Source organism: Parasteatoda tepidariorum, chromosome 2, assembly GCF_043381705.1.
Source record: "Parasteatoda tepidariorum isolate YZ-2023 chromosome 2, CAS_Ptep_4.0, whole genome shotgun sequence".
Lineage (NCBI taxonomy): Eukaryota > Metazoa > Arthropoda > Arachnida > Araneae > Theridiidae > Parasteatoda > Parasteatoda tepidariorum.
In genome coordinates this window covers 89,591,652-89,617,807 of record NC_092205.1, presented here as the reverse complement: position 1 = coordinate 89,617,807, position 26,156 = coordinate 89,591,652, and the positions used below count along the sequence as shown (strand labels likewise).

Genomic DNA, 26,156 nt, shown 5'->3' with positions numbered 1-26,156 from the left:
CACGCCACCGATCACAAAGTTTACTATAAAGTGTATTAACAATTAAATTGAAATTCACAAAAAGCAAAAACGAAAAAACAATTATTAACAAAAAAATTTACAATTAATTCCAAAAAACAATTAATAACCATAAAAAACAAGCTAACAATAAATAACTAGCAAAACAAATTTAACAGTCCTGCTTAAACTAACATCTTACAACCTAATATAAGTTCTTTGTCATCTAATCTGCAACAACAGAGGTCACACTGATGTTACTTTAAGTTGAATTACGCATACAACTGAGACATTGCAAAATATTTTTTTTTTCATAGTAAATAAAGAGTTTTGAGTTGATAGTATTTAGTATTATTATTTTCCCAATAATCATAAAGTCAAAATGATTTGACGGCACGTCTATGACCTCATTAAACAATTTCTTGAAAAAAATGGCACGTTGTTGCTTAAAGGTTCGCCACCCCTGTACTAGATGAATACAGAAAATCGACAAGTTAGCAGATCGTTGATTTAGCCAACTTTTTAAAAAGCTCACATACCTGCCAACTTTTACGCATTTGGCGTAAAATTTTATTTTTACATTTAAAGTGGTAGTAAATATTTTTCTTTTATAAACTTAATTTTTAAATGATTTTGATCACCACTATTTTTAAAAATCTTGCGCATATATATTATTATGCATTACTCTCAATCATTCCTACTCAAGATTTTTTCAATTACAACGTATTTCGTTGCTTAAAATTGAAATTTTAATTCCGTTTTTAATACCACTGGGAAAAATCATAATTGAAGGAATTAAAAGTTGGCAGGTATGCCATAGTATAATTGTATTGTGTGTATATATTACCTTGTACACATCCATTTTCAGGCCCATCCAAGGTAACTAACAAATTAGACGGGCTTCAGTTTTGCAGTAAGAACGTGCCATAAGATATCACTTTATTTATGCTTCTGTTTTCATATTTTGTAATCTGGCAATCTTATTACGAAAATATTTTAAATCATTCTTGAAAATGTCCAGTATGCATAAGTTCATTTTAATTCACTCCTCACTATATAGATTTCCTTTTGTGTACTGTTCTGTAATTTCTTTACATTTCTGTTTTTTGCTCAATTTGTTTTATTTTGTATATATTTTTAACTTAATGTGTTCTATTTTCGTTTAAATTTTTTAGAGTGCTCCTCACACAATGATAATACCTTTCCAATGTGGGTCCAGACAAAAAAGTGTGTAGGTATTAGGAAGTAAAGCATGTAAAATAAACAATATTTTATTGGGGATGAATCCCTGCTAGGCTGGTGTCATTTTTAATAAATACAGGGTATCTGCGCACTTGGAAAGTCATGGGTTTTGCGTATTGAACAAACTTTGCCATGAAATGTCATGATTTTAGCTAAAAAAAATTTTAAATAAAATCAGGGTTAGTCTTGGGTTTAGATTGCCGAAAAATCTAATTTTTAAAATGCAATTTATCTAATCACATCTGAATTTGTAGCAAAATCCCCACTCATAGTCAGATCTGATAATCGTTACTCAAATGTATTACTCAAATTAGAACTTTATGTATCACAACATTGTACTGTAAATATCAGAGCTTGAAAAACAATAATGGTCAAAAAAATGATAAATAACTTTCAAAAAGACAGTCAGAATATGACCTGGATACACAGCATAACAGTCACGAACTGATCCGGTCAAAAAGTGGTGAAATCAGAATTCGTGCGTCATAATAACATCATGATTAAAAATTGGAGTTTTTAAAATCATTATGTAAATAGCCGAGAATGTGATAAGTAGCTGCCAATAAAACAATCTGAAAATGGCATCTGAAACAATGAAATTGTTGTTAATCAAGCGTGTCAAGTAGAGATAACTCTAATTTGAAATTCACTTGTTGTAATAACATTGTATTAAAAATCAGAATTTGGAAAACCACTTGGAAAGGGATGAAAAAATTATCAAAATCCTGGCCATAAGAAGTTACTAGCAATTTTTAATCTGCATTTTTTTTTAACTAGCATCTGTTTTTTAACTAGCAATCTACTACTTTGCTAGTCAACAAAATCGCTCTCTGTATGTATGGATATATGCATGTGTGTATGTGTATACATGTATGTATAATATTATAACAGATTCCTTTATTTTTCTTTGCTTTTATTGCTAACTTTTTTTTTTAGGAGGCAGACTTGCATGTGCTAAGAAAACTCATTCTTAAGAAAAAACCTCATGTTGTAGTTGTAGCTGGTGAATCGAGGTATATTATAATTTTTTTTTTCCATCTTCTGTTAAGTCCTCATTTTTTTAAAGAAAATAAATTATTTTTTGTTGTTGCAATTTTAATTTTGCATTATTTGTTATTCTTAATTTTTGTGAAAAATAGCAATACTGGCGAACCTCTATTTTACGAAGTCACTAAATCGGAAAAATAAGTTCGCTGTATGGAAAATTCGTTAAATAGAAAATCACTTTTTGAAATACTTAAACAACACAAAACAAGTTTTAAATTATAGACATAATTAAAATAGCAACTGATGCAGCTACATCTTGCAAGCTAGTATCTACAATTTACTTTATAAATCTTAACCATAAAGGAAATCTGCATAGAAAGCAAGAATAGAGCAAGACATTATCCAATGTTACACTATCATGCTACATACATTTTCAACTAAGAAAAGCTAAATTTATGTGTAAAATTATATCTGGATTTATTATAAAAGCAATTTTAAACATTCATTACCTCATGCATTCTTAAATTTAATTGCTACGAATGAAATCCATTAAATTTAGTCTGAGTTTTTTGTTTGAAATGCAGACTAAAAGGGAAAAAAGATTATACTGCTTTCTCTGAAAATTAAGTGGCTTTGAAAATCAGTTCAAGTTCATTTCCCCCATAATATGCGTTTATAAGTTTGAAATCTTCAAGAAATAGGGCAGTGGATCTCAATGAAAAGTTTGTTAGTTACTTTACGAAAGTTGAAAAGTTATTTTAGTTGAGTTATATTACTTTGAAGCTATTTACGAAAGATTTCCAAAATGTTCTTGGTTCCTCGAAAAATATTGCAAAATGGAAGTTCGTTAAATAGAAGTCCGACTGTCTTTTATACAAAAGAAAAGGAAGAAAAAAAAAGACAGATATTTCGAGAATTACTAGCATCATTTATTTATTGTCTTAGCATTTTAAGCATTACAACAAATCACAAAATTTGAAGCGAAAATTATTTTCCAATGTGTTAAACTTTTGCATGAATATTCTATCAGACTCGCGAGTAATAAAATATGTATATGAGAATTGTTTTGTTTAAGTTTTAAATATCGGAAACTTTGGTTTCATATTTTCTGCTGATTCCCCGATCCCTCTCATATCTAAATTACATAAACCTAACCTTTCATAGCATTGTTTAATACTTTAAAGAAGTAAGAAAATGTGTCAAAATCCTCAAGTATTTAGTGCTTTTTGACCATATAGTGTAGCCTATTTAATAAAATGATCATTAAAAGTATAACTTATTTTTTTTTTAATATTAACTTGTTGTCAATGAGCTTTTTATTCTTGACACAGCTTAAAATGTGTATAAGAAAATGAACATATCCTAAAAATGCGTGTTTAAGTAAATAAATGGACGTAGAAAAAATATGTCTTTTCAGTGTTCAACACTAATTTAACAGCTAAATGAGGAATTTCTTTCTTACTTTTTTTAATTCTAGGCATAATTATTGAGGCAAAAAGTCTCAGACTTGGTGATCATGGAGGCTGGGTATATTGCAGATATTACTTTTCGGGCATGTCTTTGCATTCGGAACATCAAATGATATGGTGGTTTGAAACAAAATTCTAAATTGTTGAAAACATCAAGTTAATATCACAATTATAAATTTGTAGGACCTGTGACAACCTTATAAACATAACTTTTGACTTTTAATATCTTTTTTTTTAAAAAGTCCTAGTGTTTTGGACAAATTGACAATGTTGCATTATAAATTTATTTAATCCATTAGTTTAATTCTTTAAAAGAGAATAATATTCGTAAGAGAATTCCTATATCATTAACATGTTTTTTTGTGATGTGTCCATTTTCTTAAATGCACATTTTAGGTCTGTGTCCTTTTTCCCGAAACAGGCATTTTTGGGATGTGTCAATTTTTTAAACACGCATTTTTTGGGATGTGTTCATTTTCTTAAACATGGATTTTTCGGATTTGTTTACTTTCTTTAACGTGTACTTTGTGTTGTGTCAAGAGTAAAAAGCTTCCCAACAAGATTCTTTTTCCAAAAATGAATTAACTGTAAAAGTTCTTATTTCATTAAATTTCAGTTAAATTATTGTGTGAAAATTATTGTTTCATTGTTGATAACTTATACAAAATTTGATTTCTAGGGAAGCATCAATGATTGTGGCAGATGTTAAGGAAATAGTGAATGATTTAATCGATAGTGAGCAGTTCCCACCCATTAGTGTTGAAATTATGGACAATGAACTAGCAGTTTTATTTTCCAAATCAAATAGAGGAGTTGTATGTATTTGTATCATATTTTTTATTTATTCTTCCAACTTATTTTTTCTGTTGTTGTTGGCCATTAAGGCACTGGGGGTGCGATTGTATTTGTTTCCCAGTGGTGCCATCTAATTTTTTCTATTGGTTTATAAATTTAAGTGTTCTGATTTTTCTACATTTATAAAATTAAGATACATAACTGAAAATCGCTGTTTTAATTTTTTTACTTTATTATTTGCGTAACTTTACTGTTCAATCCTTGATATTCCAAAATGGAGACACTTATAATTTAGTTATCAAAAACTTAAAATTTCAAAAATTATGACTGCCTAGTCAAAAATAGATATTTTTAAACTCAAATATTTTTTTTCAGTTGGAATTCTTACAGCTATGTTAAGTGAACTAATTGTTCTTACTGTGCAATGAGCATTTGGTCTTCATAAACATAAAGAAAACTTTTTTTTTAATTTGAAATGATTAATTTCTATTTTAAATTATTTTTCTTTGCAGAGTGACTTTAGAGATTATCCAGAGCTTTTAAGGCAAGGTGTTTCTCTTGCTCGTCGTTTGCAGGATCCACTCATAGAATTTTCACAGCTTTGTACCCCAGATGAAGAAATTCTCTGTCTAAAGTATCATCCTTTACAGGTAAAAGAATCAACATTGATTTAAACACCGTTATTTGTTTGTAAATATTCAAGTTGAATGACCATTCTTCATATTCTGTAATAAACCAATATAAATTAATATTGTATAGCAGGGTTGCCACTTCACAGGGTGAATAGGGGAAGAGCTGGAAAATACAGGGAATTTAAAAATCACTTAAAATAACTGGGAAAATGCAGAGAAATTTATTTCTTATATTCAGGGTATTTGTGCACCTGGAAAGACATGAGAAATCATGGAAAGTCATGAATTTCGGTATTGAACAAAATTTGTCATGATTTTAACTATTTTTTTTTCTAAAAAAAATCATGGAAAGTCATGGATTTAGGTCGCCGAAGTATCTAATTTATAAAATAGAAATTACCCCCCACGGTGCTCTGAATTTGTAACAAAATCACCACTCACAGTCATATTTTATTAAAATCGTGTTCTTTAAAAATTATGGTGTTCTTTAAAATAATGAATGAAAAAATATCATTTCTAGGACGAATTATCTTTTTTAAACTTCTGTGATTTCAGAATTTTTGTTAATATTATTTTCTTTATTATATCAACTTCAAATTCCAGCTAAAGCAAGCCAGTCATTGGCAAATTTTTTTAATTCCGAAATGAGAGCAGAAAAATTGTGAGTATTTCTTTCCTTTCCGATGAAAAAGAAAAGTATCTTTAGAATTAATTCTGAAGAAAAAAATTTATTTTCTTTTAAATTTTTTTCAGCTATTTTATTGCTTCAACTCTTTCTTAAGTCTGATTTTTTAATTTAAAATCTATAGATATAAATATGCAGAGTATAACAGTTTTGGTTATACCTATCATTTCAATTAATGTTAATATAAGGCTTTTTTTAAATTTATTGTTGTGTTTTTGTCAGAGAAAATAGTAACTTCATTAAGTCATGAAAAGTTCTTAGAATTAGTAATGGAAAATCATGAAATTGAAAATCTGAAATGTAGCAGATGCCCTGTATGTTCCTCTTTTGAGAAATGATGATCGCTCAAAGGGTTATGGGATATTTAAGGATGATATTTCAGCTATACTGAATTTTATTTACTATAGCATTATTTAAGTTTGTTCAGCTGTTCTTTTTTTTTTCTCCAAATTTTTCCAGCTATTATAACTAATGAATATAGTTAGCTGAATAGAGCTCACACAAGAGCACAGTAATTGTTGTTTCCTCTTACAAGGGAAACTAGGGAAGTGTGACTCTCCAATTTTGAAATAAACTAGTAGGATGTATGCCTTATGAGGAATAATTTTAGGGAGCAACATTCGTTTCGGCCCATAGAAGGTTCTGGGAGAGATAAAAAATAATTAAATATGTAGAAAAATCGGTATTTTATTACTTCAATGCAGACTATTAGTTATTGTAATTGTCTCATACTGNCATGCGATTTTACATACTTAGCAATAAGATTTAAAGCTTTCAGAGATTCCAGAGTACATGGGAAAGGGAGGATTATTTTCTCTCCTTGTGAAGGAGGCGGGGAAGTGTCAAATTCTTATTTACTCCCTCCGATCAGCGACCATGAGAACAATGTTAAGGAGCGGTATGTTATATTTAATTTTTGCTTCCATTTATGAGGAAAATATGTTTTCCGCGTGCATGTCAGCGAATAATAGGTGAAAGGAAAATTACAAAAAAGAAAAAAGAAAGGAAAGATACATCGTCATGCTTTACTAACTTAAATAAAGTTAAAAAAAGTTAAGTGAAAATGAAATTTTAAATAAGAATTTTAAAATGTGATTATTTTTCATTCTATAATAAAGTAGGAATAGTTTCATGTAGTATTTAATCATTCAAAAAATAATCTGTAAAACTTAGTAAATTATTATAATTTAAAACATAGTTGACTGAGTTGTGCTAGTGAGGAAAAAATACAAAAACCATTAAGCATTATTTAAAATTGATAATTAATTAAAATAAAGCAAAATGCACAGTAGTGATGTAAAGAAATTTCAGCAACTATTCGATATTTGGCCCTTTTGAATATTCGGTTGGCCGTATATTAAACTTTTTTTCTTCCTGTTTATATATTAAATTTTAGTACTTACTATTGTTTTATTGGTTGTTATTGGTGAAATGAAATGATCAAAATTTAAAGCCTTAATATGAGATATAATTTATGCTTTTTTTTTTCCTCTTTTTAGGGGGAGGTGAATAAAGATGAACTTGTCAATGCCCTTAATTTAGAGTTTGTAAATCGAACAAATGAAGTTGGCGTCGATTTCAACAGAGCTATCCAGTTCAATCATACTGCTAATTTAGTACAGTTTGTTTGCGGCTTGGGACCTAGAAAAGGGACATTTTTAGTCAAGGTAAGATTTCTTATTTCTTTTCAATGTTGTTTTAATGAAGCTTCTTCTGGCAGTGGATAAATAATGTGTATTCACAGTAAAAAATATACTGTGATTAATTATTAAAACGAAGCTTGATTTTTGTTCAATTAAAACTAATTCTGATTGTATTGAAATAAGGTATGTAAAGTCAGTGATTTAAACATATTGGTATTCTTTCACCACTATTCTGCTGTAAAACATATCATTTAAAACATAAATATTAAGTGTTTTTATATTTTTATTTATTGTAATGTAGTAATGATCACAGAAATTTTGTTTTAGACTCTAAAAACAGCCAATCAGCAATTAGAGAGCAGAACACAGTTAATTACCTTTTGCAAAATGGGACCCAAAGTTTTTGTTAACTGTGCTGGATTCATAAAGATTGACACGTCTTCTTTAGTAGACAGGTTTGTGGGTTTATTTCATAACTAGTTTAATTTTTCTTTATGATTTAAAATTACTGATGTATGTTCATAAAAAAATATTTTTAAATTATGTTTATTTAATTTGTTATAATAACTATGTTTATTTAATATGGGTCATTCCTTTGAGAAGCGATTTTTATCACAGTTAATCTTGTAATTAAAATTGTTTCATTTATAATTTCGAAAACATGTTTGGTATTTTACATTGTCACACGAAGTTCAGCTTCTTTTTTTTCTTTTCTTTTTTTTTTTTTTTTCTTCCAAAAACCACTATGGGATGTTTGATCAATTCACCAACAATTCTTTATGTGAAATAGTAAGAAAAGAATTAAAAGGGCCATTAATAGACCAATGGGATTCCAGTTAATATGCTTTATTTCCCTCCAAAGTGCATTTTTAGTTCTCTTTGTAGTGTTTTGGTCCTTTTTTAAATAAATTGAAAATTATTTTAAAGAATTGTGATTCATGCTAACTTGCAGAGTTCTCTCTGAGAATAAATATGGACAGGGTGCTTCCTCACAGAAATGGGCAATTTGAATTCTGAATGGCACTCATTTACCACTGATAAAATTAATCAAAATATCTAATATTATGTCAAAACAAAAATTGCTCAATTTTTAAACTACCCTTGTATACTATTGTGTGTGCATATTTCACTAAATAATTCTCACTCTTTCTATTTTAAACTGAAAATTATGACAAATAAATATTTAATGGTGCATTTTTAAATAAACGGTATTTATTTAATAAAGATAATTTTAAAATTTGAAAACACAAAAAAATTCATTATTTTACTTTACCACTTTATGTACTTTAATTATAAGTATATAATACAGAATATAGTTTACCACTTTTTTTATACCAAAAAAAAAAAGTGAATATCTCAGGGGTCGTCATATCATGTGAATTCAAACTATATAACTAGACAACATAAGAAAAATATTACTAAAATGAAGATATGAAATTAAGTAATTATCAGTAATTAAATAAATTAGAAGTGGAATTTTCATTAAAACAGCTGGTTATGAGAGAACCTTTTCCTAAAGAAAGAGGGAACAATTTTTAGGAATGACAGCTTATTTTTACAAAAAAGACAAGGACGCATTTATGGAGATCAAAGGACAGCCGGAGCGGACTGGTTGATTCCCATTTTATTTAGTCAAGCCAACATATATATTACTCTTGATTTCAGAATTTTTACTTTTCTTGCAATTTAATGGAAAATGTATTCTTCTTTAGATAAAATTTAAATCTTTGCACTCAGTTCAGTTGAATATTTCTTTTTTTATATAATTTGAGTCTTGTAAGAACTAATTCCTCAAAAATGAATGTCAGTAATAAATTAAAGTTAAAATCACGATTTCCGTAAGTAAATATGCAAAACTTATACTTATTTGTTAAAATTGTATCTTTCAATTGTATTTTCATCCAATTCTTAGATGTAAGAAAATCGCGTCACGAAAAACAGACACCCGACTGCTATGAAAATTGCATTTGATTCAAAGTTACTTTCAAAGCGCTAACTTTGCCTTCTGGTTGATAAGCATATTAAGTATGTTTAGGAATAAAATTATACATTATTTATTACATTTCCAATCAACCATCTATAATATTGAGTTTGACCAAAGACTTTTGCAAGCTAGTGTATTTTTAATTTTAATGTTATCATTTATTACGGTTCCTGAATGCAAATGATTTTAAACTATTAATGGTTCTCCAAAGTCCTCTTTAATTCTTTTCTTTTGCTGAAACTTATTGGGAGCTATGATAGCCAAAAATAAAATAAAACATGAAAGTATTTTAAAACTTTAACTGTGGCACTTGTGAAGAAACATGTTCAACTGTTAGAGAGACATTAACGGTCATTGTTTGAAATGTTTCAGTACGGAGACCTATGTTGAAGTGTTAGATGGATCTCGTGTTCACCCAGAAGCATACGAATGGGCTCGTAAAATGGCTGTTGATGCTCTTGAATATGATGATACATCTGATGATGTCAATCCTGCTGGTGCTTTAGAGGAAATTTTAGAAAATCCAGAAAAACTGAAGGCAAGCTCATCTTACTCATTTCTCACTACACAAGCATTGAAGAAATCCTTTTTTATGAATTAATTATAGTGGACTTGAACCAGTTGTTCTTAGAAAGAATCTTTTTTATTTATTTTATTATTTTTTCTTTTAAAGTTTAAGTGCAGGTCTGTGATATCCTAAATGGATTTTGAAAAGGACGCAAGTGTGTCACGTGTCCTAAACTGTTTTCAATTGTCCTGAGCCTAGGTTAAATATTACATTTGTAACCATTGTTAATACTTATTTTTTATTCTTAGACATCCTAAACTGTTTATTACATTGATAATTTTTAATAAGATAATTTTTTTATTAAAATAGCCTTAAAAATAACTTAACAGTCCCTTATTATTCCATTTATATTAGTACTATATAAAATTGAAAAATATGCCTAATTAGAAAATTACTTGGATAAGTTTTGCCTTAAGACTTAAAAAGTCTTGCAATGACTATCAAAATATTAAATGTCTCTATATTTCGAGATAAATATTATTCTCGCAATTGTATCATTGTAACTTATCATTAACCCCATGGCGGAATCGCATCGCCACAGTGACATTGTCGCCGAATGTTGTAGTGTTTATGCAGAAAGATTTTTCTTTTAAAAAGTAAGAAATTGTACTTTTTTTCTATAGAAATTTGCAACATAATCTTCGTAAAATTGCCTAATAAACGTAAAATTGACGTAATATTTGAATCATGTATTTAGATAATCACTTTTGGGCGCTCTCAATTTACGCCGATAGTATTGTAAATTGATGTAATGTTTTTATTGTATTTTTTGGAAGTTGTTGATATTGATTTTCACATTGTTTTTAAAATCCTGATATATTTCAAACAGTATGGAAAATTCGAATCGTGCATTTGAGTATTTTCTTTTTAAGGTAATAATTAATAGAATAATAACTGCTATCAAAATTCTTTAAAAACAGCTTTTAATAAAATAATTAATACTTTTATGTGACATAGATTTGNTTAAACATAAAAAAAACGGCTTTTTGTAGCGACTCAGAAAACCGGAAAAATCATTTATCCGGAATAGCGATGGTCCCGATCGTTCCGGATAATCGGTTCCCTACTGTATTTACTTTTTAAGGTAATAATTAATAGAATGATAACTGTTATCAAAATTCTTTAAAAACAGCTTTTAATAAAATTAATAATACTTTTAAGTGATAAAGATTTGAAATGAACTTTTTCTGCTGCTTTTTTACTAAGAAACTTGATTAGCTTNTTTTTTTTTTTTTTTTTTTTTTTTTTTTTTTTACAGTCTTACTAAACATTATATACTATCTTTATTCTAGGATCTTGATTTAGATGCTTTTGCTGAGGAATTAGAAAGACAGAATTATGGAAATAAAAGCATCACACTTTACGATATTCGAGCTGAACTAAATCATAAATATAAAGATCTGAGATCTGAATATAAATCTCCTAGTCCTGAAGAGATTTTCAATATGTTAACTAAAGAATCACCTGAAACATTTTATATAGGTACTGTGTTTAATAACAATTTTTTGACATTAGTTGACTTACTTAAAATTGTTTTAAATGCTGGTATTATATCAGGATGTGCAACATTTTTAAAAAGTGCTTGGAGGTGTTTCTCTTGATTTACATATTTGAAAAGCCCTTAAAGGTGCTTTTATTATTCGGGGTTTGTGAAAAGTGTTTAATTTTCTATCTTTTAAAAAGAGATTTATTTTTTTTTGCAGTGTCGATTGTCATTCTAAATTACAAAAAATGCATGATTTTCACTGCAATATTTATCAGAAACTAGTTATTTAATCATTATTATGTAAAGTTTTTGAAAATGTTTTTGAATTTTGCTGATTTTATGTTTATAAATTAAAAACCTTAATCAATAGAGGAAAAAAATATTTTTATTACTGCACAGATCCTAATTATTATTTTTTAATTTTTTTGAAATGTGATTATAAATATTTTTTGAGTGCTTAAAAAAGTACTTAAAAGAACTGAGGAAACCCGAACTTACTAAGGATAAGAACTGAGATTTTCACACCCTGTATACACAGTTTTTTTACTGCCTACTTATTAAAAAGTTGTTTTTTTTTTTTCAGGTAAATTAGTGTTATGTTTTGTTATTAATATTGCTAGAAGGAAGCCAAAACATGATCAACTTGAAAATGCAAATCCAGTTCGGAATGCTGAAACTAATCTTTGGGAGTGTCCTTTTTGTTTGAAGAAGAACTTTCCTGAATTGAGTGATGTAAGTTTTTATGTTATATTATGATTAATTTCTCTTATTTATTAAGTTCTTTTTTTTAGCAATACAGTTAAATTTTTATGTGTTTCTGGGAGTTAAGAAACATGTGTTTATACATGTATCTGGAAATTCGTAAAGTTATCAAAGACTCAGAACAAACTTCCAATCACAACCATTTAGCACCAAGCCTCGTGGCAGAACTGAGCGACATTGTCGCAGAACGTTACAGAGTTCTTGCAGAAAGATTTTTCTTTTGAAAAGTAAAAAATTTAACTTTTCTTTTCTACAAAAATTTATGCATTATATTTGAATCATGCATTTAGATAATCACTTTTTGACATGCACAATTTACGCAAATAGTATCGTAAATCGCTGTAATGCTTTGTTTCTTTTTCGACTGTTATTGATATTGATTTTCTCATGGATTTTAAATATCACGATATATTTCAAACAAAGTGGAAATTTTGAATCTTGCATTTGAGTATTTACTTTTTAAGGCTATAATTCTATAGAACGTTTGGATGTTATTGCTATTGATTTCTCCATAATTTTTAAGTACAATATTTTTTATATGATGCTTTTTTATTACAACAACTAAATCTCAAAGTGAAATATGTGTTTGAGGAGTCCGATTCGCATGGTTTCGTCGTTGATCTTTTTTTCGGCTATTACTACTACGGATTTCATGATTTTTAATTGCTTTTTTTATTGCGATGATTATTTACAAAATTTAATAATTTGAAGAGACGCCCAAATAATTTGTGTGTTTTCACCCAGCAAGATGTGAGAATCATCCATAGTATTAAAATAAAAAATTATTACGTGTTCAATCAAAAAAAAAAAATTCATAGTTCTTTTTTGTAAACACAGCATATTTGTTATTTTAAATTAGTATCATATATGTTTGCTTTAATTAAAAGTATCTTGCAGAAAGATATTTAGAGTGTTTAGTCGATAGAGAGTTTAGTCGCAGATAGCTCGAAAAAATTCTGCTGCAGGGACACCATGCAAGATGTATAAAAGTGTGGAGCAAGAGAATAAAAATGCAAATTTCAAAATGCCTGTTCTTATTTGTTCATTTTGCTTAGCCTAGTTGTTGTATTGATGCACAAAAAAACTTTAAACTGTTCATCGACAAAACCTTATGTTTTTACTTTTCTTGAAATGTAATGTAAAGTTTAAATGTTTTTTTTTTCCTTGTAACAAGATTTGTATGCACGGAAAATAACAGGAATTATTGAGAATTTAAGCCAATGATAAATCAGCTAATTTGGTATAAAAATATTTGGCTATTTTGACACTAGTCTTACTTATTTGAAGAGTGTCATATACACTTCCTGCAATTATTCTTTGGTGTTTTTTCTTTATTATTCTTGGGTGAATTCATTTTCCATTGATTTTGTTTTCTGTGTTTAATTTTTCAATCTATTTCAGGTGTGGAGCCATTTCGACAGCAGTAATTGTCCTGGCCAAGCTGTGGGAGTAAGAGTTAGGCTTGATAATGGTTTATCTGGATTTATTCACACAAAAATGTTAAGTGACAAGCATGTATCCAATCCTGAAGATAGAGTTAGGGTAAGTTCATTATCCATTATAGTATTTAAGTCGCTTAATTTATGAAAACCAAAGTAGATTAATTTATGTTTTGGCCACCAAATTGTTATAGGATTATTTTTAAAAATTTCAATCTGAGGATACAATATTCAGCGTTAAAACAAATAGTTTCTTCAGAAATGTAATAAGGAATTGTCTCTAATTATTGAAAAGTCAAGTTGAAAAAGTATGATGGTATTTCTTTCCTTTTTTTGCTGTATATTGTTCACAAGAACAAAAATTGTTTTGAGTTTGTTAATAGGGCTTCTTATAGTTGTCTAAAGTAAGAACTCCCCATGCCATTTGTCTGGACCCGTGGCTGTGACTATGGTATCGAGGTATAACTATTTCAAGTAGGGTCGTGAGGTCATCATTTATGACAGATTCTGGCTTGGGTTGGCGAGAGTAAGGGAATCTTTTTTTCTTGCAGTCTATCGTCTTAGCCCTAGAGGAGTACCCTCCCTCCCTTAAATGCACTATTTTTGTTTCCATAGCGGCAGACGCCCTCAAACTTCATTGCGCGGGGGGGGGGGGTCTTACCATAGGCAAACTATACTTTCTTTTTTTCAATATGTTAAATTTAAGTTGCACTTCTATATTTAATGTTGATATGTGCTATTTCAGGAGAGAATGACTCTTCATGCTCGAATCACTAAAATTGATGTTGAAAGATTTGCTGTTGATTTGACATCTAGGTCATCAGATCTCGCTGATAAAAATAATGAATGGAGGTAATGTTATTTATTATTTCACTTCATACTTTACAGATAATCTCTAACTACTAGGAATCCTGTTATTTTTTTGCCAGTTACCATGCACTACAGGTTATTAGATTCTATACTAACCTAGTATAATAGAATTTTTCAAATCCTACAATCCAATGAGTAAGCTGTAAGCTCTGCCACCTGCTCGCTAATGTTGACCAACCTCTTGAACTGCTTTTGCTGTTAAGTTTCCTTCATATTTCTTTCGCTCCCTCATTGGATATGTTTCTTCATTCTGATCTTGTATACTTTTTTGAAGTGTAAAATTTGGAATAAATGGTTCATAAAAATTTTGTCCACACAAAATTTTAAAGATATTAAAAAATATGAATAATTTTGAAAAAATTATTTCTTGCTTGAAGTTATGTTTGAAAACACAAATTTTATAATTCTGTCCTAAAATTTTTCAAATCGCTTACAAATTTCTCAAGATGATGTGAAAATTTGCAAAAAAAATTGGAGAAAAAATTAGACCACTCTCCTGATTATAGTGTAAGGTCCATATTTCCCAGATTGCGGATATTCCCTTTATTTTAGGGGTCAGAAATCATAATCTGTCTTTAAAAAAAAAGGTATGTTTTTTTTTTCCAGAGAAATGTCTGATTTCGTTACTTAAAATATCCTCTGCACTGACTAATTATCTTATTTGAGATTATTCCCTCAAACCATTAAGTCCTAGTACATGAAAATCCGATCATTGGATTAAAAGTTATCCAGGGTGTTGTTTTTTTTTGCTTTGTACATACTAAATAGTAAATTTTAAAACAGTTTGGTAATACGATAGGAATAAAACTTGATTAAATAATGAGTTCAAGAATATCTCCTTAGAAAGACATGGCTTAAAGAATAATTCAATGTTGATGTTTGTTTTTTTTTAGTAGATATTTTTCCTGTCCAAAAGATGTTTTTTTGTGTTTCATGCTTATGCCTGCTCACTTACTTGATATTTCAGTTCTTTATTGTTAATGCAAAAAAGGAATTGTATCACTTTATTAGATTTTTAAAATATTGTTAAAACACCCCGGCCCGAGAAAGCGCCTTTCTGTAGTTTTACACAAAACTCGAAAAAATTACCTGTTGACCTGATTTTTTTTTTTTTNTTAGTAGATATTTTTCCAGTCCAAAAGATGTTTTTTTGTGTTTCATGCTTATGCCTGCTCACTTACTTGATATTTCAGTTCTTTATTGTTAATTCAAAAATGGAATGGTATCACTTTATTAGATTTTTAAGATATTGTTAAAACACCCCGGCCCGAGAAAGCGCCTTTCTGTAGTTTCACACAAAACTCGAAAAAATTACCTGTTGACTGAAAAATGTTGACCTGATTTACTTTTTTTGTTGCCTGCTACAAGATTTGCTAATATACAATGGCCATCTGAAGTCTAACTCTCACTGAAGTTTGAATCTTTATTTTCATGTTACACATTTTTACGGGCTTTAAAATTTGGTTAGAAATGTGAGAAAATGTTGGGGTTTTTATTATTAATTACTTTTCTTACCAGTTATAAAGAATTATTACATTTTTTTTAGACCACCAAAGGATTCATATTATGATTATGATGCTGAAGAACTAGATCGAAAAAAAGTTGAAGACAGTAATAAGAAACAAAATAGGCAAGGTGAGTTTATTAGTATTTATCAACTATGCCTAATTCTTTTTTTTATTTGCTAAGAATGCATTTGCAGTTAATAATGAAAAAAAAAATGGATTTTCTAATGCATTGTTTTATTTTTAGTCTACCTGAAGCGAGTTATTATCCACCCATCTTTTAAAAATGTCAGTTTTAAAGAGGCAGAAGCATTACTTAATACAATGGACCAAGGTGACGTCATTATTCGACCTAGTAGTAAGGTAGGCTTTATTTTTCTCTCAACAAACTGTTTCCATTCTAAATCTTTAATGTTTGAATAATTAAGTTTTGTTTAACAATTTTAAGTTCTAAAAAAATGATTCAGTGGTTTAATGCAATGAACTATCATTGTGAAGGACTGCAGTTCGATCTACAGTGACAGTTCTCCTTACTTCAGATTGATGGATGCCTATTTGTGTAGGAAGTAAAGGCAGCTTGTACATAATGATGACCACAATTATGGCGTTGGTTATGAAATAAGTGGATCTTCAACCTAAATGACTGAATGGGTTGTTGCGGGAATGCTTTACTTTACTTTCAGGAGTATAATTCCTTTTTTTTTAATTAATGCAAATTTTGTAACTTACAGGGTTTCCACTCTGCTAGAAAAAACTGAAAAATACAGGGACTTTAAAAATCACCTAAAATAACAAGGAATTTTGATTTTTTTTTCCTTTACAAACTAGAAAAATACAAGAAATTCTGTTTCTTATTTTCGTCTTTTATCCCACTGGCGGTTCTGAACGTAAAAAGTCGTTTTAATTTGCAGCAGAACCAATTTTTTCATGTTAATGGATAGGGGAACAGTGTATGGGGAGAAACATTTTCCCAATTTGCCCTTTTGCTAAACTGCCTCTGGGTTAAAAAATGGTGACCACTCAGTGCACAATCTATGGGCTATTCCAACTACACTAAACTTTCATTTACTACAGCATTATTTAAGTATGTTCAGCGGTTCCTTATTTTTTTTTTCCAAAAATTAAAAATAGCATAGTTAGCCCAATATAGCTCACACAAGAGTGCAACAATTGTGTTTCCTCTTAATATATTGTATATATAATATGCACAGGGAAAACACAGAATTTTTTTTTGCGGATTTGAGTATCAACCCTGACTCATGTCATGTATTGCACCCAATAAATCGTATCTTATTCTTTAAGTCCTGCGGCTGAAAACGCTTTATCAACGTTGATTTAAAAATAAAATTAAATAAGTTAAATAAAGTTATGAGAAATTGTCTGACATTATTATATTCTGTTTCATTTTAGGGTAATAATCACCTAACAGTTACTTGGAAAGTTGCAGACAACATCAATCACCATATTGATGTAAAAGAGGAAGGGAAAGAAAATGATTTTAGTTTGGGGCATTCCTTAATTATTGGAGATGAGGTAACAACTTTTTTGTACCAATGCATGTAAAGTTTAGTTTACAATTTTGGTCAAATTGGAGTTAATAAAATTCATTTGATTACTACAAAAACTTTATTTATTTAAGAGCCATTCTCTACATAGCATCAATTTTTTTCAGTGTGTTGAAATCTTAAAATTATTCTAAAACTTTTTGAGCCTGTTTTAATTAATTCTTTAATAAGTCTGTAAAACATGAAAAAAAATTTGCAATTTAGATAGATTGCTTGATTGCTTTCAATTTTAATAAGTGTGATTTGGATTTTGTACTCACTATAAATAAAATCTTAAAATGCATTATTTGTTCTGCACTTTTTTTAATCTCTGAACACTTAGTGTAAATTATAATTTGTTATTCATTATATAAAAATTTAATACACTGTTTTTTTTTTATTTGTTCTTGCACTTGTTTTGGTATTTCCATGCCGGCTAAGTCTTTATTTTTTAAAAGAGTTTTTATCTTAAAACGTGCCAGTTCTAATCGGAATAAACGAGAATTTTTCTTTAAATAAAAAAAAAAGACGTTTAGAAAGGATTCTTTTTTTTCTACTTTGTTTTTTACCTCTTTGCTTTTAATTTAAAAAAAAATGGCTGACCCTTTTTTTAATTGTTCAAGCCCTTTTCTTTATTTTCTCTAAGAATTAAAATGCTGTAAAAATTAAAACAAAAAGAGTGAAGTTGTTTTCAAAACCATTTTTAACAGGGATTTAAGATTAAAATCAATCGGCTTATTTGGGTGGAATAGTTATTGTTTGATGTTTTAGCTAATAGAAATAAAGCAATGCCTAAAACAGTGTATAATTTGATTTTACTTCAAGTTCTTGATCATTCTTATTTTTCATATCGTGCTTAATTAAAACATATAGGCTAATCGTAGGTAGTAATAATTTGATAAGATGAAAGATGATTTCACATTGTTAGTTTTCATTGCCTTTCGTTGTAGAATTTCAAATAAATGGAAATTTTTAAGCTATTTATAGTTATCTATTTATAAGTAACTATATACAAGTTTCACCACAAAAACTGGGAAAACCTTATTCATTGGCAACATTAAAGAGAAAAAACCTTGCTAGATCTAAAATATGCTTGCAACAATGTAGTTTTATTGAGAAACATTATATTAAGTATTTGTTAAAAATGAACAATTAACTAGATTCATTTACAATAAACTAGTTTAAATTTTTATTTTATTTTATAACCGTCGTTGAACAACCTACCCAATTTCTTGGTTTATGACTACTAATGCTCAACTCCATAGCTTTGATATTTGGACACAATCCAGAAGACATGGGAACTCCTGAACCAAGTTTCAGGAGAAATTTGCATTACATGGAGAAGAAAACCACGGAAACCTGCCATGGTTAATCTTTCAGCAAGGGGACTCGTCTTTGACCCATGATCCTTCTACCACTGAGGATATTTTATTTCAGTGCAAGCTGGATGCAGAATTCGTACCAACCAGCCATCGCTGGAATTCAAACCTAGTTCACCTCATTGGAAGGCTGTATCCCCTGAGTCATCACGGCTGAAACTAATTTAATTGTACAATATGTCCTCCTTATTACATGCGAACTTCACTTTAAATAATAGTTTGAAATTAAACTGAAGTTTAATTTTTTCTAAACAGCTGAAGCTTTTTTGAGCAATCAAGTGAAACAATGCTCATTTATATAAACTGTTTCCTTCGAGCAGTCTTAAGTTATTTAAACAATCAATTGAAACTGGAGTGTTTATTAAAATAGTGTCTGTTTAAATAATCTCATGTTTGTATAATGAGTTATTTCTTGTTTGTTTTAGTCATTTGAAGACCTTGATGAAATAATTGCGAGGCATGTGCAACCCATGGCCGGTTATGCAAGAGAATTGCTGAATTTTAAATATTATGTTGATGCTAATGGAGGTAAAAAAGAGGAAATGGAAAAAATATTAACTGCAGAGAAAAGCAAAGCACCTCAAAAAATACCTTATTATGTCTCTGCTTCTGCAGAATATCCAGCAAAGTTTCTACTTTCTTATCTTCCTAGGAATAAGGTAATAAAACCAGATTCTTTGTAAAATATTCTAACAGTTACAATAATTGCCCATAATTTGTTTAAAGAATTTTTTGACTAATTAAATAGATCAAAAATTAATTTTAATTTTACAGTCTATGGAAGAAATTAGTAATTTTTGATTGAATGCATTTCAATTAAGTAAATTCATTGATTTTTCTTATTAACAATTAGTAAAGAATCCAAAATTTTCTGACTCTAGGGACAAAAAAAAAATCTAGCAATTAATGGTTATTATATTGGATATTAGTTATTATAATCTGTATGTAAATATTATTTATATTGTTTACAAGTTCGTGCATGTATTTTTATTATTTCAGAAACTCTACTTGATCTGTTTGTTTTTGTTTTCGAAGCTATAGAAAAAGTTGACAAATTTAAAGAAAAAAATTACAAATAAATTAATTAAAATGTTTTATTTAAGGTTATTTTTTTTCACATTCTAGTTTCACTAGTCTTCCCCAATAAATTTGTCTCTGAAAGTTTCCAGCTGAAAAAGTTTGTTTAATATTGATTTATTTTTGTCTTCTAAATAATAATTTGTTTGGAATGTTTTAGGTTCGCCATGAATTTATAACAGTTATGCCAGAGGGTTTCAGTTATCGAGGTCATGAGTTCCGATCTGTAAATCAACTGTTTGGCTGGTTCAAAAGACACTTCAGAGATGCACCACCAGGTGCTACTCCAAGCTTACGAACACCTGCACGTACACCTATGGGACAGTCCTCTTATATTGGCAATACACCAAGCCGAAATATTGCTGGTACGTGTTCTTTCTTTTTTTTTTTTTCTTTTGATCGAGTTAAGTGCAGTCTATAAATGTTTTTTTTTTCCTCTTCTGATTTTTTTAAATAAAGTTGTTTGTTTTTTCATTCCCTATTTAAGAATTTGTGTATTAAGTTTTAAAATAAATTTTTAGAAATCTTGTGTATTTTCTGTTTGTTGTATTACTACAAAACCAATGTAAAAATTAGATTAATGAGGAAAATATTATGATTTATTTTTCACAAGACATCGCAATATTAAATTTTATTCTTATTAGTTATCTCTTTGATGCAGATGGGACACGGTTATCCCTTTTATGTATATATTTCTGGCGCTCTCATTACGAGCAAAAATATTTTTTGTTATTTTTTAATTATAAAACAATTCAATAGTAACTAACAAATATCTGTTAGATTAAGAGAATTATATTTGTACTAATATATAAAAACCAAGAAAGTAGTCAGAATTTTTTTTTTTTAGTTCATATTTAAAAATTCATTAATAATTTCAATTTTGTAAATTAAGGAAATTTCAATGAAGAATAGCTGTTCCTCTTGGATCTAATAACTGCAAATTTGAAAAATTATTGTTGAGAAGTGTTTACAAGCTTTTGCCTTAAGGCAGAAAAAAACAGGTGTTTCATGCTGTATTTAATAACCATAAATTATTAAAAAGCTAAATGTAACATTTTTCACTTTTTTTTTACCTAACTTAATATGGAATAATGAAAAAAAATCTGAAGAATATGTTTAATAAAAATTCTGTTATGACTTGATATGAAAAGGTGCACCAGCTGGTCGTCAGAGTATATATATTTGTTGTGTAATAAATATTATTATCAAAAGTCAAATCACATTTAATATCTTTCTTTTCTAGCCTTTGATATTCAGTCTATTCAAAGAGTTGCCGCAAACATGCCAAATCAGCTCTACAATACTTTGTCACAAGTTGCTGGTCAAACACCTGCTTTTCAAGGTGCAAGCAACTATACTGCGAATTTTGGTGGTGCTTATAGCTATCAAGTATGTATTTTGAAAATTCAGTCTTTAACCCATCTTTAGATTATCTCAAAAATACTTACAAAAAATATGTTTGTAACTAGTGCTATAATATTTCTAAAGTTGTTGTTCATATTTACTCTCAAATATTTCATTACAGTTGGGAGTGATATGTTGTCTGCATATGTAAACCCTAAAAGCTATTTATAAACGCCTCTGTTCTATTATATTTAATGTTCATATTTGTTAATTTTATATTTTTTTACTAAAGTACATTGTGTTTTTGTAATCTTCTTTCCTCTGTTATTACTGCTTGTGAAAGTGAATGAGTGTTAAATATCAAATAATAATTCTAAAATTCTCATTAGTCCAAACGTGTGAAATAAAATATTTAGGTATTAAGATAGGGTTGAAGCCTTTTTTTCCCAGCCTGTCTTGTAAAGTTTTTACAAACATAAATATTGAGTGAAAAGTTTGTTGGTTTGAGAATCAAAGCTTGAATGATTGAATAACTTTTTTTAATTTTTATTTTTTTAGAAATTGTTTAAAAAGGTGCCGTTTATTATTATTTTACAAATGTTTTTTTTTTATTTCCAATGGCAGACATGAAAGGCAAATTTGTAGCCAAGAACAATATAAAGAAAGAACAAAAAACGGAAACTAGAGCTACAAAAATAAAGAGTCTATAGGTCTGTAATAATGCATCTCGCTCGCCAATATCGTTCCCACAAGGGCCCAGGAGGAAGATTAGGGCAACGTCTTAGATGGTTATCGTCCATTTCTTCTTGTAGGTTACATAATGGACAAAAGGGGCTTGAAAAGATTTTGATTTTATACAGGTGTTTTGATAAACAGTCATGGCCAGTGGCGAGGCAAAAAAGGACCGCAGATTTTTCTCTTGGCCATGACGGAATATCTTTAATTCCTTCCANAGATTTTAATTTTATACAGGTGTTTTGATAAACAGTCATGGCCAGTGGCGAGGCGAAAAAGGGCCACAGATTTTTCTCTTCGCCATGACGGAATATCTTTAATTCCTTCCAACCAGTCCTTATTTTTATTTGCTTCTTAGAGTTTTGCCTCAAATGTTGTTCGAAGAGAGGTTTTTATTAGCCTTTTTGCGGTGTGGAAAGGAACTGGCTTAAGAGATATTTGTAGAATCTTGGCGGCTTTTATTTTTTTGTTTACAAATGTTTGGGTGCGCATAAATATTGCTTTGTTGGTAATTTAAAAATGTAACTAAGTTAAATGATTTTCTAAAATTAATTGTTCATGATACATTTTTTTCATAGCCCTATACTCCTTCTCAGCCTGTTGCTACACCCCTGGTCACCCCATCTTATCATGCTGTACCAACTCCTGCTCACTCTCAAGTACCCACTCCAAGGTACCCACAAACACCCCAACAGAACTGGGCATCTCAAACACCTTCCAGAACCACACCCAAGTAAGTTACGCTTTTTGAAGTATACAGTTTATCTACTGACATTCAATAACTGGGCTGTGCATGTCCTAGCCGTAAGGCTTAGTGTTTACAAATAGAATGTAGTTGACCATGACACTTATGGCGCAGGTGCACATTATTCTGTACCACTAACTCAGGGTACGTAGCATTTTTAAGAAGTTCCAAGTCTTCCCTTCTCCAAAATGAAATATTTTTTATCACATCGATTTTTGTCACGAATTATGCAAAAGCGTTGTTTTCATACTATTCAAAGTTTTCCCAATTCATTCAATCATGATTATATTATTAAGATATGGGCAATAATAAAAATTTTCTTATTGTTGAAAGTTCATACACATATATACATATGACCTTTCAATAATAGGAAGATTTCCGTATCGTGATCTGTGGCGGAATAATCGCTACGTCTTGGCAACTTCCGGGCAGCGGCAAGCGAGAAACTGAAAAAAAAAATCACAGGAAGTGACCAATTAATAGAATTTTGGATGATAGGTTCCACTGATGTAAATAATGCATTATGGAAATTGTAAAATTACCGAGTAACGTTACTAAGTCAGATTAGTGTAAATATTTGAGAATGTGTATGTTGAAATTGTATTTATGTGAACTACTCAAGAAAGTTATGTTGATATGAACTTCTATTAATTTTAAATATTCGCAAAAATTATTGAATATTTAAATATTCACAAAAATTATTGGCATTTTGGCTGGTGGGACACAAGTTAAAAAAGCGCAGTGCTTCAAATAGTTTGTCTTTGCAAAATGAATGCAAGTTTGAATTCCAAATCAAATGTTTTCTGTAACAGATATCTCTCAGCAATGATTTGACAGAGTTTGAAATGAGCTTCTTTAGTTTTTATAACAATAATCCCAGCTCTTTGTTAACTGTCAATATATACATGACTTGTTGAATTGCTTCTCGGTATTTTCAAATCAACTCGGCACTTTTTAAGCTTATTACAATGAGCCCAAATGTTTTTTAGCCTATTAAGCGAATATATCATTCATTACTCAATTCTTGCTGTTTACAGTGTGCTTAGCTAGAGCCTCGATGGCTCAGGGGATAGAGCGCTCGCCTTCCAATGAGACGAATCCCTGCAATAGCTGTTTGATTAGAATTCCGACCACAGTGCTGATGTAAAATATCCTCAGTGGTAGACGGATCATAGGTTAGAATCCCCTTGCCGTCAGGCTAAGTGTGGGAGGTTCTCGTGGTCTTCTTCTCCATGTAACGCAAATGCGGGTTAGTTCCATCAAAAAGTCCTCCACAAAGGAAAATTTCTCCCAATACTTGATCCAGGAGTTCGCTTGTCATCTGGATTAGGTTCAAAATTACAAGGCTACGGAGTTGAACATTAGTAGTCGTAAACCCAAAAATTGGGTCAGTTGTTCAACTACGATTAAAATTTAAAATGAGCTCAGCTATTTTAAAACTAATTAAAAATACATTTTCTTTATTGAACTAGTCTGGTGCACTAGACTTAACTCTTCAAAAGCTGAGCTAAGCAGAAAAAAATATATATTCCAATACTCATTACAATAATTTTAAGTGAATTAGGTAAATCTTTGTACATTTTTTTAATTAGACAAAATGCCCTAGCAACAATTTCACCATGGCTCCAACTGGGCTTAAAATTGGCTGAACATGGGTTCTATATGAACCAAGAGACTAATATTGAGATGTCTAGATTTTTTAATATTCGGCCTATATAGGGCCAATATCGGCTTATATACGGCCCATATTGGTTGTAAATTGGCTGTAAAATATCGAGTGAATCAGACAATCTTATATATGGCCCCAGTATCAGAAAATAATGGCCCTTTAAACCCGTATTGAGCCAAGATTCGTGATTGCTGCCAGAGTAGACTGGCTATAATAAGCCTAAACAAATCTGACATGGTGTATTGCTAAATGAGGTCAACATTTGCAAAGAGTAAGATTTTTTCCGTTATCCTTCAATACACTCACTCAAGTCCTCAAATGTGAGCTTAATGATGTTTTGGGAACTGAAAAACTTACATTTTAAATTTATTTTTAGGGCTCCGCCAGTGAATACAAATCCACCCTCTGTACAAGACTGGAAACGAATGGCAGAACAGTGGGCTAAAAATAGGCAAGAGTCACTTGTGCCTGGTCAAATAACTCCAAGAACTCCCATGCGAGGGTCACCAAGTCCAATGATGATTGAATCTACACCTGCTGATGCGACTCCTCTTATTGATGAATACTAAGAAGGAAAAATAAGTTAACACACTATGACTGTTGAACAGTATTTGTGCTCTACTTTTTTAATGTTTGTGAGAATATATTTTTACACTAAATAAATTTATTAGCACGACACACATGATGAGCAGGTGTAATATTATTGTTTTTACATTTGCAACAATATTGTTTTGTTAAACCCTTGACCGCTGAAGAAAAAACTTTTATGACTTGCTCAAAGATTTCAACTTGGATAATTTTGCCATTCAAGAGATTTTGTATATAGACATTTGTAAATAAATTTGTATTTTTCTTTTCACCTTTAAAACATCTAAATTAAATGTTATAGTACTCTTCTTCTTCATGTTAAACACTTTTCAAAACTTGAAACAATGTTTTGTTTCAGAAAAAAAAAACTATCTTATTATTTCTACTTAGAGCATGTTTATCTTTATTACTTAATTCAAATCGAATAATATCAATAAATTTTTAATTTAAAACCAGAATGGATTATTTTGACATGTATTATGATCACCAACAGCCATCAATTCTAGGGAGTATGTTTACTGATTACACACCATCGATCATCTTGGGGCCGTTCCAGAACAAAACGTTTCTAATGATAGAAAACACCTTTTGCATAACCTTGTCAGGAGTCTGTTCAGAAGAAATTTGGGTCCGTTAATGGACCCTTCACAAAATATTTATCGTTTAATTGGACCCTTCACAAATTTGTTTATCTTCGTTATCGTTCTGTTAATCGAATAAACCCTTTCCGTGGAGGAGAAAGACGGCTCGAAGCAAACTAAGTTTCCCTAAGTTTAAATTCCAAATGTAGTATTCCAAGAAAATATTTCTACTTTTGACTAACATCATGTGCACATTCTTATTAATATTAAATCATAATTTTTTTTGTAAATAAATAATTGATCAATTTATATTTATTCATAAAATTAATTACTAGTATATTATGTAAATAAAAATTAATTTCTGGCAATTTTTTAAATTAAATATTATAAATTTAAGAATTGTTTAAGTTTACTTAATGCGTAACACATT

General features: G+C 29.5%; 1 protein-coding gene across 1 annotated transcript in view; it reads left to right on the top strand.

Moving 5' to 3' along the window:
* LOC107438800 (transcription elongation factor Spt6) overlaps positions 1–25,603 on the top strand; it is a 57,490-nt gene extending 31,887 nt beyond the window's left edge. The window contains exons 20-37 of the mRNA XM_043046268.2: positions 2,176–2,252; positions 4,375–4,510; positions 5,003–5,140; positions 7,307–7,474; positions 7,778–7,905; positions 9,807–9,972; positions 11,295–11,484; positions 12,072–12,220; positions 13,652–13,792; positions 14,435–14,541; positions 16,106–16,194; positions 16,312–16,427; positions 17,475–17,597; positions 19,413–19,646; positions 20,225–20,429; positions 21,308–21,453; positions 22,722–22,876; positions 24,934–25,603. Of these exons, the coding sequence (XP_042902202.1) occupies positions 2,176–2,252; positions 4,375–4,510; positions 5,003–5,140; positions 7,307–7,474; positions 7,778–7,905; positions 9,807–9,972; positions 11,295–11,484; positions 12,072–12,220; positions 13,652–13,792; positions 14,435–14,541; positions 16,106–16,194; positions 16,312–16,427; positions 17,475–17,597; positions 19,413–19,646; positions 20,225–20,429; positions 21,308–21,453; positions 22,722–22,876; positions 24,934–25,126 (2,661 nt within the window). The 3' untranslated portion in view covers positions 25,127–25,603. The remainder of the gene's footprint in view (positions 1–2,175; positions 2,253–4,374; positions 4,511–5,002; positions 5,141–7,306; positions 7,475–7,777; positions 7,906–9,806; positions 9,973–11,294; positions 11,485–12,071; positions 12,221–13,651; positions 13,793–14,434; positions 14,542–16,105; positions 16,195–16,311; positions 16,428–17,474; positions 17,598–19,412; positions 19,647–20,224; positions 20,430–21,307; positions 21,454–22,721; positions 22,877–24,933) is intronic.
* The last annotated feature ends 553 nt before the right edge of the window (positions 25,604–26,156 follow it).